At 38.2% G+C, this 14,192-nt stretch overlaps 1 protein-coding gene across 4 annotated transcripts; it reads right to left on the bottom strand.

Moving 5' to 3' along the window:
• Positions 1-2: 2 nt before the first annotated feature.
• On the bottom strand, positions 3-11,070 carry LOC149836755 (deneddylase). Of its 4 annotated transcripts, none has more exons than XM_090005563.1 (8): positions 10,596-11,070; positions 9,868-10,071; positions 9,269-9,763; positions 7,853-7,963; positions 7,553-7,741; positions 1,507-1,845; positions 543-663; positions 3-462 (listed from the first exon to the last, which is right to left on the bottom strand). In XM_090005563.1, exons 1-8 carry the CDS (start codon positions 11,019-11,021, stop codon positions 335-337), a joined length of 2,013 nt encoding a protein of 670 aa, XP_089861689.1. In that variant the 5' UTR covers positions 11,022-11,070; the 3' UTR covers positions 3-334. The 4 variants fall into 4 exon arrangements, with proteins under 4 accessions (XP_089861689.1, XP_089861690.1, XP_089861691.1 ...); XM_090005564.1 differs by having other exon boundaries at positions 9,269-9,760; XM_090005565.1 differs by having other exon boundaries at positions 9,904-10,071.
• Between the last annotated feature and the right edge of the window lie 3,122 nt (positions 11,071-14,192).

The raw sequence follows: 14,192 nt of genomic DNA, 5'->3' as shown, positions 1-14,192 counted from the left end.
ACAACAAAAGAAATAAGTCCAGGGATTGATATTTTCTGTAACCAGAATAGCTTCTTCAGACATCAGTATCAACTGGGTACACTAGACTCTACATTTCCTCTGTGAGTTTCTATACAAACAAATCAGTAAAAACATTGAGCTTCAAGAATGTTGGTGTCAAGTACATTGTCTGAGAGAGATCAGTATGCACGAAACCTGTAGCATGTTCATACATGGTAATATACAACTGCTTAAAACCTATAGTGTACAAGAACTTGAAAATTTCTGCAACAGTATAAATGCAAAGATGATTTTCCGTCATAAATCCCATGTTCTTGACATGAACAGAAATTCGTCATGACCGCCTCACCATGCAAAGAGGCTTCACTAATGCAAAATGTGAAGCAGAGCTAACCGATATTAACAGCTCCATCAGGATGGCGCTGTCTGGATGTTGAATCTTGAGGCGTGGTTCAAAAAGACCTGTTCTCAGACAACATCAAATCACTTAACAATAGACAACCATGAAATGCAGCACAAGACAGGTCTCCAAGTATGCTTACCAGGGGAAAGTTTTCTTCCCTTGTACATAGCACTGGCTAATGGATTTCTTGCCCAATGGTTGACTGCCACACGGCTTGTAGGCTGAAGACCCATAACCTTCCCATCCCTCGATAACAGAAGCTGTATAACCAAAAAAGAAAAATTAAGCATTGATGAGCACACCAAAACGTCAATAAGGCTCAGTCAGGTGGATGGTAATTGGGGTAAGAATTGAGGAATTGGTTGAAATTCAGTCAAACTACTCTGTCACTAATTGTTTGGGACAAAGGAATTGAGAAGACATATAATGAACTGAGGATGCAGTTGAGGCATTTACACCTTTGTCTTTGCATCCAAAATTGGAATCCATAAATCCTACCCTAGAGGTAGCATTTAACAATTGAAGGAGTTGAGAGCTTCCAACTCAAGGCATATGCAGTATATCCAGATATCAGATGCCTGCTTAGAAAGAGGAACTGAACTTTGAAGTTTGCTCGTGTCAGACACCACAACATTGGGGCCTTTTTTAATAAAAACCTTTGAGGAAACAATAAGTTAGACAAACGAAGAACTCATATTTATGACTTGTTACAAAACATATTCAACTTATCATGGAGGTAAAATGTTAAACTCACTAGCTGCTAATATTGTGCTCATAATGCTTGCTGTTTAGTATCACAATATATGACAAAGCATTTTGAGCACATCAACAGCATGAGGATGCAAGTAAAATACCATGTAATTTGATGCTTATTCAGTTTATGTTACAAGTGTAGGAGTGAAGATAGCAGACTAGGTTTACATTATTCAGTATGTTCCATGAGTTGGATTCTCTTTGAATGTTAAGATTAGTTTCATCTAATTCAAATGGCAAGAAACCATCAGTCAAATGAAAGCAACCACTCAAAATCTGTTACCTTCTATCTGCATCATGAGAGTTGAAAATATGATAGCAGGGGGAAAATCATAACACAAACGAATTACCTCGTAGCTTGCAATATCTTGTGCAGTTGGAGCTTGCTTTATTTCATTCACTTTGTCAGGAGATGACCTGCTCTCAGAAACATGTGGATCTGTCGAATCAACAGTAGAATCGGTATAGTTGTCACCTGACCCATCATTTGGAGCAACACCCTCCTGAACAACCTCTGTGGTGTTCAATGCACCCAAGTATGGTGGAATTTCCCCAGTCCATGCACCAACATCAGCATTAAATTCTATGCTGTCAGACCAGCCAAGACCATCACTAATCCTTTCCATGACTGAGACACATAAAGTTTCCAGCTCCATGGGAGAAAGTTCTATACTTGATGGAAACATAGGCTACAAGGAAAAAGAAAAGGGAAAAAGATCAGTTTCTTTCATGACCACTGATACTAGACCTAGCATTTAACAAAAAAGAGGTCCCCGTTGGCAAATAGAGATACAACAGAAGATTTAGTGAATATGCAGTAAATAGAGATCCAACAAAGAGGCTAAACTTTAAAATTTTAGGCTAACAGTAATTTTCTCTTAAAAGTCCTGAAAAGCAAGTTGGAATCACTTGAACTTTGAGATATTGTAATGAAATATGCGGAAAAGCAAAGAGTGCACTAAGCACTTACAACATCTACTAATGAACAAACAAAGAGGGGCTAATACCCAAACCCACAAGAGGCAACACAACATAAAAATATAAATGCCTCTTATTGAAAGAGAGAGAGCTCTCAAGAGTAAAAAATACAAGAGGGGAGCACCCCTATTTATACACAAGAGAAGGAGAGGGAGAGGGCCAAGAGGCCTTAAAAGGAGAGACACCTAGGGGGCTCCCCATGTAGTCGTTGGGAGCCCCCAACGGTCACTAATGTGACCGTTGGAGGCCCCATCGACTACATGGTGGGGCTCCTTTTGAGTGAGCAAAAAAACAAAAAATAAAAAATACATTTTACAAAAAATAAAGAGAAAAATAAACTAAGAAAAACAAGTACCCCTATCGGGTACTTGTGAAATGACAGAAATATCCCTATCGGGTATTATATATATATATATATATATATATGAATTACATATATTTTAACACCCTCCCTCAAGCTTTACGGGGATATAACCGAAAGCTTGTTAAGGAGAAACAAAAACCGAGGAGCCGCAAGAGCCTTAGTGAAGAAGTCTGCCAACTGGTACTCTGATGTGACGTAAGGTAGTGCTATAGATCCTCTTAGGTATTCATCCCGAACGTAATGGCAGTCCATCTCAATATGTTTAGTACGCTCATGGAAGGTGTGATTGCTTGCAATATAGATTGCGCTTTTGTTGTCACAACACATCTTCGAAGGAGTAGAGATGACAATGCCCATATCACTGAGGAGGCTTCTTAGCCACACAAGTTCCATGGTTGTAGTGGCCATAGCACGATATTCTGCTTCCGTCGAGGACAATGATACTTTGTGTTGCTTCTTGCATCTCCACGAAATCATAGTCACCTAAGAAAACACAAAAACCGGTAGTTGAGACACGGTCATTGGGATTTCCTCCCCAATCTGCATCAGTGTAAGCAATTAAATCAAGTGACGAGGCAGAAGAAAGAAAAACTCCCTTAGTTATGGTATTTTTGATATATCTGACAATCCTTAAGACTGCACTCATGTGCACGGTTGTAGGTGCATGTTGAAACTGACTGACAGAGTGAACGGCATGAGCAATGTCTGGCCGTGTGATGGATAGGTAGGTTAGAGACCCAACAAGTTGCCGGTAGGGAGTAGGATCCTCGAGAGGTGTTCCATCTTCCAACCTTAATTTTGCATTGATGACTTCTGGGGTTTTTGTCTTCTTGTCATCAGAGATACCCGATTTGGAACAGATGTCAGCAGCAAGTTTCATCTGAGAGAGAATGTACCCTCGAGGAGAGTACGCCACTTCAATTCCTAAAAAATATCTTAAGAAACCAAGGTCAGACATATCAAAATTTTCTTTCAAAACCTTTTTAATATCATTAATGCCTTGCTCATCACTTCCTGTGATGATCATATCATCAACATAAAGTAGTAAAATAACTACAGAAGACCCTGCACTTTTCACAAACAAAGCAGTGTCAGTATAACATGAACGAAAATTTAAACTTGTCATTACATTACTAAATCTATCATGCCAAGCCTTTGGAGCTTGTTTTAAACCATATAATGCCTTTTTAAGTTTAAGAATTTTATTTTTACCAATACATACTCCTGGTGGGGGATCCATGTAAACTTCTTCATTTAATTCGCCATTTAGAAATGCATTCTTAACATCAAGTTGATAGATAGGCCATTTCTTTACAGACGCAATAGCAATAAGAGTCCTAACACTAGTCATTCTAGCAACAGGTGCGAAGGTTTCTTCATAATCTATACCATATTCCTGAGCATATCTTTTAGCTACTAATCGTGCTTTATAACGTTCTAATGAACCATCACTCTTGGTTTTAATTTTGAAGACCCATCTACATCCTATTGATTTCTTTCCAGTGGGTAACAAAGTTATTTCCCAAGTTTTTGCTTTTTCAAGGGCACTAAGCTCTAAGTTCATGGCTTCAACCCATTGGGGAATATTTTTGGCCTCATTATAGTGTGAAGGTTCATGAAATGAATGTAATGCAATTAGACATGCTCTATATCTAGGAGTTAGGGACTCATAGGAAACAAACCTATTTGGAGGATTGGAGATCCGACTGGATCTCCTTAAAGATGTTTCTTCAATGTCGGATCCTTGAGAGTATTTTTCTAAGGCACTTATCTGAGTTTGTTGACCACGCCTAACATATGTTTGGATTGGTCTATTATTCTCATCTACAACATTATCAAGAGGGATTTCCTCTAGGTCATTCAAAGACTCATTAGAGATTTCCTCTTCTTGAGGAGTCTCATCTTCTTGAGATAGAAGATCAAATAAAAAAGTATATTCACTTTCGTCAATATCTTTAGTTTTCACAAAACCATTTTCATTTTCCAAAAATGTTACATCTTTGGATACATAGAGTTTGTTATTTTTCAAGTCAAAACATCTAAAACCCTTTTGATTTTCTCCATAACCCAAGAAAACGCATTCAATAGCTTTAGGAGATAATTTGTCCCGTTTATGAGTAAGGACAAAACATTTACATCCAAAAACTCTTAATCTATTGAAGTCAGGTGTTCTTTCAAATAGTTTTTCGTATGGAGATGTATTTTGTAAGGATGAAGATATCATTCTATTTATTAAATAAGTTGAGGTTAAGGCCGCTTCGGCCCAAAAATTCTTTGGAATTTCTTTGAAAATAAGGAGTGTCCTAGTGGTTTCCATGATATGGCTATGCTTTCTTTCGGCCAAGCCGTTTTGTTGAGGAGTCCTAGGACACGATCTTTGATGACAAATCTCATTTACTTCTAAATAGTTTTGAAATTCATTTGATAAATATTCTCCACCCGAATCGGATCTAAGAGTAGAGATATTACTTGAAAATTGATTTTTAACTATCATATGAAATTTTTTAAAAAACTCAAAGACTTCGGATTTTAGATTGAGAAAGTAGATCCATACATACCTAGCATAGTCATCGATGAAAGTGACATAATAGGAGTACCCTCCTTTAGACATGACGGGGGAAGAACCCCAAACGTCCGAATGGACTAACTCAAAAGGTCTTTTGGATACAAAAGTCCGGTTTGGAAAAGGAGTAGATTTCATTTTGCCAAAAATACAATTCTTGCAAACAAAATGTTTCTCATTACAAAATTTCTTTCCAAATGGAAAGGAGTACATTTTTGAGAAACTTGGATGTCCAAGTCTTTGATGCCAAATATCAATATTTTTATCTTGGACATGGTTACAAAAAGAGTTAATGGGGAGTTTCAAGTTGCTCATGTAATAGAGATCTCCCCTTCTATGGCCTTGCCCAATCAGCTTCCCGGACCGGAGATCCTGTATAGAGCAATCCTTAGTTGAGAAGGAGATTTTACATCCATGATCGCATATTTGAGCAACAGAGAGGAGATTTAAATTAAGTTGAGGTACAACTCTCACGTTTGGCACAAAGAAGTCTTTTGAAAAGTTTAAGGTTCCAAGACTTTTAACTTGTAAAGATGTACCATCGGCAGTTGAAACATAGGAGTTTTTAAAATTATTACATAAATCGGAAAGCTCATTTTCAAGGGGGGTCATATGAAAGGAAGCTCCAGAGTCAAGGATCCAAGACGACATACCTGGAGGAGAGGAGGAAGCTACGGCGGCACCCGAAGTTGATGGAATCTTGAGTAGAGTTTGTAGTGCCTCCGATAGTTGAGCAAGAGAAAAAGAGTTCGTTCCTTTGATTGCTTCCTCTTTCTTTTGAGTAGCTTCTTCAACGGAAGCAACTTTATTTTTTGGTGCTTCATTCAACTTAGGACAATTAGGTCTTATATGACCCGGTTCTTGACAATGATGGCAAATGGCTTTTCTATAGTTGCCATTATAGTTATTTTGTCTTCCAAAATGTGGAGGTTTGTAGGTTTTCATATGGTTGCCGGGTTTGGATACGGCCAAGACATCATTTCCTCCTTTAATCATGCCAAGACGGGTTTCTTCTTGGCATATTTCGGCTATGGCATCTTCCAAGAGAAGAGGCTTTGATCTATGTAGGAGGGAAGATCTAACTTGTTCATATTCGGGCCTAAGCCCATGTAAAAATTGGAAAAAGTGTTCTTTTTCCATTTGTTCTCTCCTTAATTCCACATCTATACTAGAAACCCATTTTGGTTCTAGTAAGGATAGTTCATCCCATAGAGGGCCAAGAGTGCTAAAGTAATCCCTAACACTCATTTCTCCTTGCTTGATAGTCCGGATTTTTTCTTGAAGAAAGAATTGACGAGCAAGGTCTTTTTGTGTAAACATACCTTTCATGAAGAACCATGCTTCATTTGCCATCCTAAATTTGGCAATGTTGGCGCAAATCTTGAGCTCCACATTATTCATGAACCAAGCAAGAATCTTGGCATGCTTACTCTCCCAATCTTCTATTTTAGATTGGTGATCTTCAATGGCCTTTAAGCGGGCATCTCCTTCAAGAGCTTTTTCTTGATCGCCTTCCATCTTAGTTAGTTGGAGTTGTGGTTCCGGAATGGTGCCCATAACGTATCCCCAAAGCTTTTTCCCTTTGAGGTTGTTTTCCATGGTGGCGGCCCACATCATGTAGTTGGAACCATTGAGCTTGAAGGAGAGATCAATCTTTTGTTCTCATTCCATAACAACCACTTACAAGAGAATATCAAGGAGAGAGAAACAAAAAACAAATATAGCTACACTACTAGCTATATTAAAAAGAAGAGCATACACAAGGCTCTGATACCATGTAATGAAATATGCGGAAAAGCAAAGAGTGCACTAAGCACTTACAACATCTACTAATGAACAAACAAAGAGGGGCTAATACCCAAACCCACAAGAGGCAACACAACATAAAAATATAAATGCCTCTTATTGAAAGAGAGAGAGATCTCAAGAGTAAAAAATACAAGAGGGGACCACCCCTATTTATACACAAGAGAAGGAGAGGGAGAGGGCCAAGAGGCCTTAAAAGGAGAGCCACCTAGGGGGCTCCCCATGTAGTCGTTGGGAGCCCCCAACGGTCACTAATGTGACCGTTGGAGGCCCCATCGACTACATGGTGGGGCCTCTTTTGAGTGAGCAAAAAAATAAAAAATACATTTTACAAAAAATAAAGAGAAAAATAAACTAAGAAAAACAAGTACCCCTATCGGGTACTTGTGAAATGACAGAAATACCCCTATCGGGTATTATATATATATATAAATATATATATATATATATATATGAATTACATATATTTTAACAGATATATCTAAAGCAAGTCTTCAACAGCCCACTGCACATAATAAAACTTCACAAAATAACGAATAATGTCAGATGCAACTGCCCTCACAATATTCAATAGCATTTCCCCCGTGTATAAATGGCAGATATGGTAATAATGCCAAAAGTGGGGCATCAAACAACACTAGCAGCAACAAAAAATGAGTATGATGAAATCACTCCGAATACATACATCTGTATGGTTCGAAGGTTGAGGCTCAGAAGAGTCAATATCTCGTACTGATAATGAACAAGGTTCAATAGACGATTCCCCATACTTCCAGGAGCCACGGAAATAAAGTTTTCCCAAAACACTGATGATAACCACAACAAATCCAGTAGCAACTGTGGCAGACAGAATTTGCCAAAAAGAAACATTCCTCTGCAGTTTAAAAAAACAGCAACAAATTATTTGGGACATACTGTTCAATCATCCCAATAAGTGAGACTGTTGGAAGATAAAAGTATATGAATCATTCAGCAAAGACTGCACCTTACTCTTCAAGTTGTTAGAAGATATTGTGTCCATCTTATACTGAAGATTTTTTAACGGAATGGTATATAAATCTTCATAATACATATCTAGAATATCAGCCAACTCTACCTGGAAAAAAGGGGGAAAAAGTTCACATCAGTGTGCAATATTCTCAGTTAAACCAACAAAGGCACAAATGCTTAGTTAAAAAAGTTCCTTCTGATCCATTTTTTTATCAAACTGCATCTGACATGCAAACATTATATTTAAGATTCCAAAATAATGAGAAATGCCATCTTTGTTAAAAAAAAAAAATAGTCAATCAAAACATCACAAGAAGACCATACGAAAGAATCTTGAGCATTTGGAACAGAAGCTAGAGATGGAAAGTTTGCACAGAAACTATCAGAATGCAAGGAAAAGCATAAAAAATGGAAGTCATTTACTCTAGGATCTCAATTTCCAAGAACCAGGCTCTTTTTCTTACCACTGTCCAAATAACTGTTCATATTTATTCCTATTAAACATGAAGCTTAGTTAAAATTCCTACATACTCTAAAACATGAAGTGAGTCAAGCAAATGATCAACACCGAATACCGTTAGTTCCCATGAACAGTATCAAAGTCCACTTTGGTCTGGTGGAGTAAACACGCCATTTGCAGTAGGAAAATGCCTCCCATGTGAATGCCACAATTAGTGGACTTTCTTGAAATCCAAACAACAATGGAGTAAGAAATAGAAAGTTGAAGAACGAATCGTTTTAAGAGTCAAAGTGATAGAAGAACATTCGTGAACATAATGACTCCATAACCATGATTAATAAAAATGGAAGAATTGAAAACTTCATTGGTGGAGCAAATAAGTTAAGGGTCGACATCATATGTAGCCTCATTGGCAGTTCATGTTCAAATACCATGGAACCTCAGAAAGTGATGCGGTGATCAGGAGGATAGCTCCTGAACCCCACAAGAAATTGATACCCTAGTGCAGCTACAAACTAATTAAGCAATAAATTCATGGAAAATAATGCAAAAATAGACGATAAATAACTAAAAAATCTTGTAATTCATTCATCGCCCTTTTCTCCTCTCTACGATGAATATATATAGCAACCAATAAAGCAACCCTATAAACCCTGATCCTAATATGGACCTTCCAATATGAAATAAGAACCAAAACAAGACCCTAAATTAAAATCCAAACTAAATAATTACAAAAAAAAAAAACAAATAATGAAAATGGATTCGAATGGACCCTATGAAACCGGTAGTGTCTCGCTCCTGCTCCTGCATCAAAAATCCCTCAAGCTCAATGCTTCATGCAAGAGTTAGAACAAAATTTTACATGTCACATGTAAGTATATGCGTGCTGGGAAAAAAATCAATTACGCTTGCTAGGTAATATCAGCAAGAAATAAATGGACAATAACGTACCATTTGAGAATGACTTAAAAGAATTTCCCACCTATTATCTCTACATTTTTGCCAGCCACCAAACTTCACACTTTTAAATTTGTTAGCATCGATCTGCAACTTGTAAGCTGGCACATACTCTTGAACCCATGCGCTAAATTCAGGACCATCCTTTTTTTCCATTCTTGAATATGTTGGCAAATTTAACCATGCATGTTGTGACTTCCTTCCCTTGAGAACACAATTATGCTTATTTGACTCGAATACTTTTGCCAGTTTCCTGGCATTGTCCGCCATTTCATTATAAGAAAACTGATACAGAGAAACTGATGAATCCATAGAGGTGATCTTTCTGCTCTTTTTGAACCAATGAAATGCATTACTGGAGGACATGCCCAATTTGTTGCCAAGAAAATTGCTTTTAGTGTTTTCTAATGCACATGTACAAATTGTTTCAGCAAGCACGGCCATAACCATTTCATCCGAGGAGCTAAGAGTACAATAAAGCGGAACCTGCTGAGATTACATGTGAGCAAATCATACATAACCTAATGAACTATAGATTCCAAGTCAGAACTTTGAACAAAAATGTCAAATGGACAATTCAGATAATTAAACACCTCTCTGGGATTGCCAAGCTTGTTCATGTCGCGCACCTTTCCTGGTTGGAATAATGCAAGCTCAAAACTCCACAAACGCTGAATGACCACTTGCCTGAAGGTCATGGCCAGTATGGTATTAGAAGTAGAACCGGATAAGATGTCAGCAGTGAGAGAACTCCTCAGCTTCTTCACTTTATCTTTAACTTTCCTAGCTGGCAAAAACTGATGACAAGATATCCTTAGCACCTAAAACTAATAAGTCACTACACTACCATCCAATTAGTGGGTGTTTGGGATGCCACCCACTTACCCAAAAAAGCGGGATAACAGAGGAAATCGTATCACACTTAATGATAAAATGTCCCAATTTATCCCACTGTTCTCGACAAGTTGGTGTAATTGCATCAACCTCCATGACGCAAAAACCCAACTTAGTGTTGGGTTGGATTTGGGTTTATGTCACTGTGCCTACCAAGTATTTGTTGAATTTCCTAAGAGATTCCCATAGAGGGGAATTGCTTCCTCTACTCTTGGTTTCTCCCCAACACTTATCCCACTTTTCTATACAAGTGGACGTACGCCAACATCCCCAATGGTATGAGGATGATCAACTAAGAAGTTTCAACATGTAACCAATCGCAGAGAAACCAGAAGCAGATGGAAACAGTTCCACAATAAGATTTGCAACCGATTTTGATAAATAAAGAAGAGGTCTCAACGAAACAATCAAAATCTGCAAAACCCACCAATCTTGTAGCAACCGTGCTGTGCTCACCGGGGTGCCCAGGAAAGACCGTTTCCACGACCATGACCGGCAATCCGGCGGTTATGTGCTCGTCGGCAGCGCGGCCGCCGTCGGCCGCAGCCGCGGCCAGGGCTTGCTGCAGACTGACGTCTCCGATCACGGAGAGCCTGCCCAGGTCGTTCTCGAAGGTTCGGATGGACGGGAACTCGTCGGAATCCAAGCTCTCCAAATCCGCGAGCGACGGCACCGGCAGTGCGTCGGTTCCCGGCGAAGAAGCTCTGAGTCTGAGACGGTTCCTTCTCTTCCCATTGATTCTGAATGAGAAGAGGGGCGTTGGGTGGTGGGGAATGGTGCTACGAAGAGATGGGTGGTGGAGTTTGGGGGTCACAGAAGAGAGTGGAAGAAGAAGAGCGGTACTTCCACCCATCGCTGCAATCAGAAACTTTTAATCAAAAACCATCTCTACAATAAATCGTGGGGATCGCGGTGGGCAAACGCGGGTTTTGTGGTCTCCCCTTTGAAGCGATGGGTTTGCGTAGAGACGCAACAGTTCGGATTTGGATCGGATATCCGATCGAGTTTAATTTTCTTTTAAGGTCTGTTTGGAAGGTGCAGATGGAATTTAACGACCTACCCGCATAGGAGTTTGTGGAGACCTTGTCCCCGCAGCCGCGCTAGTCTATTGCTATCCCTACCCATTTGAGAGATAAGAATAGTGTTGAGAGTGGAGATGACCCATTTTCAACTACTGCTCCTCGTTAAGGATGTAGTTGACAACTCCAACTTCCTCACTTGCCTAGTGTTTGGGACGAGGGTGTCGAAGGAGATGAGATGATGTTGGAGACTCTTAGGCCATGTTTGAAATCTGGTAGTTGGGATGGGCATTTATGCATTTTGTGTTTCCGAGGTAAAATCTTGATCAAACTACCTTGGTGGTCCTATTTGTAGGGATGGCAGTGGAACTGGGGAAAGCGGGGCCCTGCCCCGCCTTGCCCCGTTTGGATCGGGGATGAAGGATATGAAACGGGGATGGAGGTGGGGACGAAGGTTAAAATCCATCCCCGTTTGGGGATGGGCTTACATTTTTCCCCGCCCCGCCCCATCTCATCCCCATAGACCTTCCCCCCCCCCCCCCCCCTCCGCCCCCGCCCCCGGTCTATTGCCATCCCTACTTATTTGGAATCTAGTAGCTCGGATAGGCATTTATACATTCAGGATGGAAAGTGAGGCCCTTTCTCCTTTGTATTTACACTAAATAATAGATTTAGCTGTACTTCTTCAAATGCATAAACGCATATGATTTCATCTCAGCTACTAGATTCCAAATAAGGCTTTATTTTAGCTGGACTATTCCAAAAAAATTGACGAATGAGAGGGAATGCAGGGAATCATAAATATAAATTTAGGTTGGGATTTAGGAGGTTACAATTATTCACTTTTACTCTCTTTCAACTCCTTTCAGAGTGAGGAGGTATTTACAATTCCTCGCTTTAAAGGGATTTAGATGAGTAGTTACCAAAAAATGTTCAGGGTAGTTACCTAAAAACATTCACCTCTCTCATGTTAGTCATTTCACATTTATTTGGAACTAACTAACCCACATAATGGTCAAACATGGGATTTGGATATGAAACAATGTTGACTCTATAATATTGATGCATCTTGTTTAGATTTGGAGTTATATTTAGAGTTATAATCTCTATATAAAATTCATATTTAGGTTGAATATCAATCATATATTTTTTTTATCAAATATAACTAAATGAACTCATATTTAATTGGATATCTGACTCATATCTAAATTCTTTGGCAATTTTTTTTTTTGACAAATCTAACTTAATGAATTCATATTCAAATGAATATATGATCCATATTTAAATTGTTTGGGTTCTTAATAATATGGTCAAAATGGACTGGATTTGTTTAAATCTTTGGTTTGAACCTAAGTTTGTTTCTGATATCAGTTTAGATTTGCATATTCAAAGTGTTTTGGATTAAAATCATTGATTGGAATTAGATATATGGTTGGATTAAGATCTAATCAAACTCATTAATAGCTTATACATGTAGTTTTTTTTGCCATTATTATTAGGAAGTTTGAAGTTGATACTTGGGTGGGCCTAAAAATTAGACAGTTGATTGAAATGCTAAGCAATATCTTGTTTCATTTTTTAATGGCACTTGCATCTTTTAGTTAAAACTTAGTGCATCAATTATTAGGCAAAACTTAGTAGCTCTAAAAGTATACCTAATTTTGTTATGCATTAGATTCAATCCAATTGTAGACAATGATTTAAACATTAATTGTTTATAAAAAAAATTAAATGTCAATTATGCAATTAAATATGATATATCTTTTATTTACATTCTTTGCTACTAAAATAGCATGTTACGGGTTTCCAAACAAGGTAAAAAAATCATGTGTAGTTGAAAGCCTAAATCCTTCAAAGAGTTGTTTATGCTTTCAAACAAAATAGGAAGTCCACTATCCTTTGAAATTCATTTTCCTTCAAATCAATTTGTTGTACTTCCTCCGACTCCTTGTAACTCCCTCAAACACGGGTTCCCAAACAGAGACTTATGTCTTTCTACACTCCCGTCTTTCTCATATCCTCTCCAACACCGGCTCCCAAATAGAGTTTTAGTTGGTTTTGGTAGAACAAAGGGTGTCAATCCTATTAAGCAACTATCAATTGGATTTAGATTCAATATAAAATTTAATTGAATTAGAGTCTAAATTTTAGATTAGGGCCCTGTTTGGAAACTAGCTGTTGGAGGTAGCTAGTGTGGGGAAGTGAAAAATATCCAATACCAAAGTTGTTTGGGATAGATGCAATTGTAGAAAATGATAGAACAAGGGTGGTATTTGACACTTCTAGTTCCACGTGAGGCAGTAGTTGTAAATATTACACTAGTTCCCACACTGGTGCCTACTCTTACAACCTTCCCAATGCTCTTCTAATATTAGTTTCAGCTTTCCAACTGTATTCCGAACAGTTGCACAAGTGAAATTTAATAATCTCTCGCTAAACTGTTCTACTTATTCCAAACAAATTTGCTAAACCCATACAATTTGAGGATTTTGTAGCTGCATCCTTAGATACCAATAACTGACAAATTTCAAATAGGGACTAGGTTATTATAAGTAGGTTTTGTTTGGCAGCATGTCGTAAGAGGAATTGAGATGTAACCAGAGACAATTATATAAAGTGACACTAAATACGGGTAATTGACTGACGTTTGGGAGAAGAAGTTGAAGGAAAGTGAGATTTTTTACTGAAAATCAACTGGCTCCAACTCCTCCAAAACACTCTTTTAAAAACAGGAGGTATTTGCAACTCCTTGAATCATAAAGAGTTTGGTGGGTTCCTAAATTTTTGATGGTTCAAAAATTTGATCCTATTTACCTCATTAAATTTTATATTTATCTATTTTACCTCGCTAGACAATAGGATTTTACCTCAATAAATCTTATATTTTTATGTTATATATATATACATAATATATAATTTATAAGCCTTAACCCGGCCCAAATACCATGCTACGGGTTTCCAAACATGGTGAGGAGTCATGATTAGTTGTGAGCCATCCTAGTGCA

The sequence above is a fragment of the Nuphar pumila genome, chromosome 5 (assembly GCF_984573655.1).
Source record: "Nuphar pumila chromosome 5, dmNupPumi1.hap1.1, whole genome shotgun sequence".
In the NCBI taxonomy this organism is placed as follows: Eukaryota; Viridiplantae; Streptophyta; class Magnoliopsida; order Nymphaeales; family Nymphaeaceae; genus Nuphar; species Nuphar pumila.
Note: the sequence above shows the minus strand (reverse complement) of the source record. Positions and strands in the feature narration are given on the sequence as shown.

Bases quoted from the DNA above. Each gene is read 5' to 3' on its own strand.
- LOC149836755 (XM_090005563.1), bottom strand. From the start codon at position 11,021: ATGGGTGGAAGTACCGCTCTTCTTCTTCCACTCTCTTCTGTGACCCCC. The intron at 10,072-10,595 runs GTGGGTTTTGCA...TCTTGTCATCAG, and splicing joins GCACGGTTGCTACAAGATTG to TTTTTGCCAGCTAGGAAAGT. The intron at 7,964-9,268 runs GTACGTTATTGT...CCTTTTTTCCAG, and splicing joins TTTTAAGTCATTCTCAAATG to GTAGAGTTGGCTGATATTCT.